This window comes from Psammomys obesus, unplaced genomic scaffold (genome assembly GCF_907164565.1).
Source record: "Psammomys obesus unplaced genomic scaffold, mPsaObe1.curated_primary_1811, whole genome shotgun sequence".
NCBI lineage: Eukaryota > Metazoa > Chordata > Mammalia > Rodentia > Muridae > Psammomys > Psammomys obesus.
This window is the reverse complement of record NW_026596046.1, coordinates 18517659-18522343: the sequence shown is the minus strand read 5'-3', so window position 1 is coordinate 18522343 and position 4685 is coordinate 18517659. Positions and strand designations below refer to the sequence as shown.

The following is a 4685-nucleotide window of genomic DNA, read 5'->3' as shown; positions in this document are numbered from 1 at the left end:
TTTTTTTTTTTTTTTTTTTTTTTTTTTTTTTTTTTTTTTTTTTTTTTGCCACATTTTTAGGGGCTCTACTACATGCAGAAAAGTGTCTTCTAAAAGTAAATTCTCTGGTGTAACAGGATCCAGCTCAGCTTCATGTGCTTCTCAAGCAACATCAACAGCCAGTAGAAGATTGGGGATTATGGCTCCTCCGAAGCCTGTAAATAGAGCGTTCCTCAGGCCTTCGTATGCATTTTCCTAATAGCACTTCTCAGCACTTAGATCTTGCTTGTCGGCATCTGACCATCTGTGAATAGAAAGCTGTTAGTCTTGTTAACAGCATTTGAAGTTTTCACTCCTATCTATTAATATTTAAATGTATCTCGTGTGATAGTTCTTATTTTTAAATAAACATTTTCTTTGCTGCTGCTGCAAATGTAGTGGCCATTGTTTCACAGAGGATCTGTAACAATGGCTGAATCATCTACCCCAGAGAAATTCTGAGTGTACCGCAGAAGCCAAAAGAAAAGGCAGCATGAGACACTGTGAAACTGTAGAACTTCTTGTGTGAGACAACGTCAACAAAAAGATCAGAAGACAAATGACAGAGAAAATAGAAAATATATTACATAATAATTTCTATAATAGTCAGAGTACCTATAAATCATTAAGAAAAAGTCAGAACAAAGGCTGTGAATAGGCTAGTCTCTGAAAAAGAAATTCAAATGGCCCACAAATATGTGAAAAATACTCTATCTCCCTAATTAATTAAAAGTACAAATTAAAATATGAGGTGCTGCTCTTTTGCCTGTCAAATTGTCAGCACTGAGGCTGGCTATAGTGTCCCACAGACTAGTAGTTCCAGTGACTCCAGGGGCTGAGCCGAAAGGATCACCTATACCTAGGAGTTCAGGGCCACCGCCGGCAATGAGACATACTCTTTTTTTTTTTTTTTTTTCAAAGAAAGAAGGTAGACAACAACAGCAAACAAACACAAGGCTGCCTGATCTATACTAGATTTAGACTAGCCAAATAGACTGTGCTTACAAGGATTGTTAACTAATGATATACTTCCTGGTTTGCCCTCTGTGTAGTTCCCAACTCCTTGACCTCACTCAGGAGAAGGGAGCTAGAAGCTTACAGACCACTGTCCTGAGACCTCAGAACTGACTGTGCTGAGGGACCCCTGCTTCCTGCCACCTCTGCCTGTTTAGCAGAGAGACTATCCAAATAAGTTAGCTGAAGAGCTGTTTGCTTAATAAATCTTCCAGAGCTGCCAAGCCATGACTTGAGTTGGGTAAAAGAGTCCAAGGTCATTCTCAACTACGCCATGAATTTGACCACAGCCTATGCCACAGGAAACCCTGTCTCCAAAATAAAAGGATAAGACAGTCCTCCCAACCTCGAGCCTGGGGACTTTGATATGTCTAGAATCTAGCAAGCATAAGCGGCAGACACAGGCTTCACTCAGCTCTGGAGAAACATTCTAGTTTGTAGCTGACATAGAAAATGTAGCTGCCTTCTCCCCTAACTTGGCATCCATTCTGAGCAGATGCCCTGGGGACTGCACCATTCCATGTGGGCAACCTCAAGAGGAGGCAAGTGGCAGTGAAGCTGCCCTGGGCTGAGTCTAATGATGTTCTGTGCAGCCATCACCTAAGGGAAGGCAAGAGACAGGTCCACCAGGAATGTCTTATCTGGAACCTTCCCCTAGTCAAGATGATCAGGAGGCTTGCCTCCTCAACTTTGACCAACATCTATGGAACCTCTGTCTTATGTATACCCCCAAGACCCTTGTATTCCAGAGAACTTTTAGGCGACAGACCCCTGATCACTTCCAGAGACACGTGACCTTCCATGGCCTCACAGAGGAAACATCAAGAGTCAAGGCCACCCAGCAGCTTGTTTCCACTCATCTTCCACCAGCCCTGGGAAGCAGTTATCACAGTATCCTTTTTTTATGTAAGAAGCAGGATTCAGAAAGGTTATGTAACTTGCCCAAACACACACATTGGGAAGTGGTAATAAGTATGGTAACACAGGCCTCTGCCCTGGAGTCCCAGTTTGCATCTGTTTTTCCTGCTGTAATTAACACAGCCCCATTTTGTTCTACGAAGTGCTCCAGTTAGGACAGTAAATTATATGTGATCCAGGTCTCCATACCCAAGAGTCTCTGTTCTTTCCCTAAGCAATCCAACCTCCTCTCCCAGCCCCATTCTTCAAAGCCTCAGGGGCCACCTGCTCTGACCTGCTTTGCTCCCTTGCAGCAGGCTTCAGGGACAGCCAGCCTGCAGTCGGACTGCACAGCTCAGCTACGGCTTCTCCACAAGAGGAAATGGAGGCCCAGGGCCCTCCCTGCTCTTCTTAACAAACTGCTGCACCTCTGCCTCCCACCACAGCCTGGAAGACTCTCCATCCTTAGGAAGCTTCAGAAGCCCAGCCAAATCTCCACCTCCATGACTGTGTAGGTGGGGGTTCCCATAAGCCTGGGAGTCCAGATCCCAATGTGGGTGAGGCCTCAAAGGCCTGGAGTCTAGACGGAGGAACCGTGGCCTGGACAGATTCCCCACAGAGCTCTGACAGCCTCTTTTTTTTTTGGGGGGGGGGGTGGAAGGTTTTGGGGTTTTGTTGTTTTTTTGAGACACGGTTTCTGTATATAACAAGCTCTGGCTATCCTGGATTCTTGTTGACCAGGCTGGCTTCCGACTCATAGGGATCCATCCACCTGCCTCTCCTACCACCCACACCCGGCTTCTAACAACCCTGTGTGACCTTCCTCATGGGGACCAAAGTAGCAGTTCAGTGAATCTCACACAGGAGGCAGCTTCTGCCCAGACCTCCAGGATGCTGTGGTTCCCATGCTTAGCTCCTCTACGCTCTGAGGCAAGGGCTCAGTAGGCACAGCTGTGCAGCACAGAGCAAAGCTCCAGAAACTAGACCTTGCAAGCTTGAGCTTCCAAAACATGTATCTCCTACTTTTTACCTCCCAGCTCATTCAGCCACATGAGGAGGAAGGAACAAGATACACAGTGGTTGTGGTAGCCTTTTGGACCTGTTTTGATGATGGCTACAGTGAAAAAGAACAAGACAAGAAGCCAGAATTCAGTTCACAGAGCCTCTAGTGGGGTAGACCATTCTTCACCACCCTCACGAAGTGGGACCTGGGGCAGGTCCCTACAACCAGGCAGATGTGCACGTGAAGTTTGGTTTGGGGACCGACAGGAGGGTGCAGGGATAAATATATGGCCCCTAGGCTGAAGTCTGTACCCCCAAAAGACCCACCCATCTCTGTGGATTCCACATAGGACCAGCCATGCTCATACAAGGAGCAGTCTGGCCTGGCCCTGTCACAGTCCCTGCTGGGAGCAGTGTGGCCCTTTGCCAAGGCAGAGTACCACCTTCCCCAGGGAAGATTTTCTCACGGGGGCAGAAACCCCAGGCAATGGCCCTTGGGACATAGTGAAGCTTGAGTTGAGAAGTTTGACCTGGAGTTTCTGGCCATTAGCAGCCTCTGACATCCTGACCTGGAAAGAAGGATACCAGAGACACCAAGACTTCTAGCCAGAGGCCAGCTGAAACTTGGCATCCTTGGGTCTCTTCTAGAGGAAGGACCTTGAGCTCCCTTAACTAGGAAAGTATAACCCCAGTAGTGTCAGAGGAATGCCGGTGAATTGTGGCTGTGCAGAAACACGTGCCCACTCAAGCTCCAGTAGACAACGTCCCTTCACAGCCGCCTGGGCCTGCTGCAAGGATGAGGACCTGAGCGTCTAGGGCCAGCGCAGCTCTTGTGTCCAGGTAGGACCAGCAGGACACTGCCCTGACCTCAGAAGTCAAGTGACTGTAAGCTCTGTGGCCTCACTGAACCTCTTTTTGTTGGTTGGTCGGTTTGGTTTGGTTTCTGTACTCCTGGCTGTCCTGGAACTTGCTCAGTAGACTGAGCTGGCCTTGAACTCAGAGATTCCCCTGCCTCTGCCTCCTGAGTAGTAGGATTAAAGATGTGTGTCATCATACCCAGCTCACCTTCACCTCCTAAGTGCTGTGATTGCAGGTGAGTGCCGTTTTTCCCTACAAAACATTTGTGTATATGCTCCAAGGATTGAACCTGGAGTTTCCTGCATGTTAGACTTGTCGACTGAGCCACATCCTCAGCCCCTTATATTGAGTTGAATTAATTCTTTTATTTTTAAAATTAAGACCGCATCATTTCCCCCTTCCATTTCCTCTTTTCAGACCCTCCCACATCCCACTCCTTGCTCTTTTTCAAATTCATGGCCTTTTTTATTCAATTGTTGTTACATGCATTTATGTAAAACAACCTACAACCACTTTACTAAACCAGCATAATTCCTAACTACATTCCAAATTCTTGTCCTTATAGCCACAGGTCCGTGCATCTTCACCCCTCATCAAAGAAACGTCTCTTAGCAACAGATAGAGAGCACTACAGAAAACCACAGCCAGTGAAATGCAGAGGCATGCTGGAAATTTTATTGTTACTGTGGTTGGTGATGGTGGGGTCTTGAAGGGGTGATTGGTCCGTAAGAGTTCCTAAAGCCTTTCCTGTGGGCCAGTTCTGGGAGACTTTCTTAGTGTCCTAGTTTGCCTTATGTTGCTGTGATACAGACCATGACCAAAAGCAGCGTCGGGAGGAAAGGGTTTATTACATCTTACAATTCACTGTCCATCCTCCCATCATTGAGGAAGGTCAG

The 4685-nt window shown here is 47.0% G+C and overlaps 1 protein-coding gene across 1 annotated transcript in view; it reads left to right on the top strand.

Moving 5' to 3' along the window:
* The window catches only part of Blm (BLM RecQ like helicase), an 84372-nt gene extending 83912 nt beyond the window's left edge, over window positions 1-460 (top strand). Inside the window, exon 22 of the mRNA XM_055623623.1 lies at window positions 61-460. Within this exon, the coding sequence (XP_055479598.1) occupies window positions 61-238 (178 nt within the window). The 3' untranslated portion in view covers window positions 239-460. The remainder of the gene's footprint in view (window positions 1-60) is intronic.
* Window positions 461-4685: the final 4225 nt, after the last annotated feature.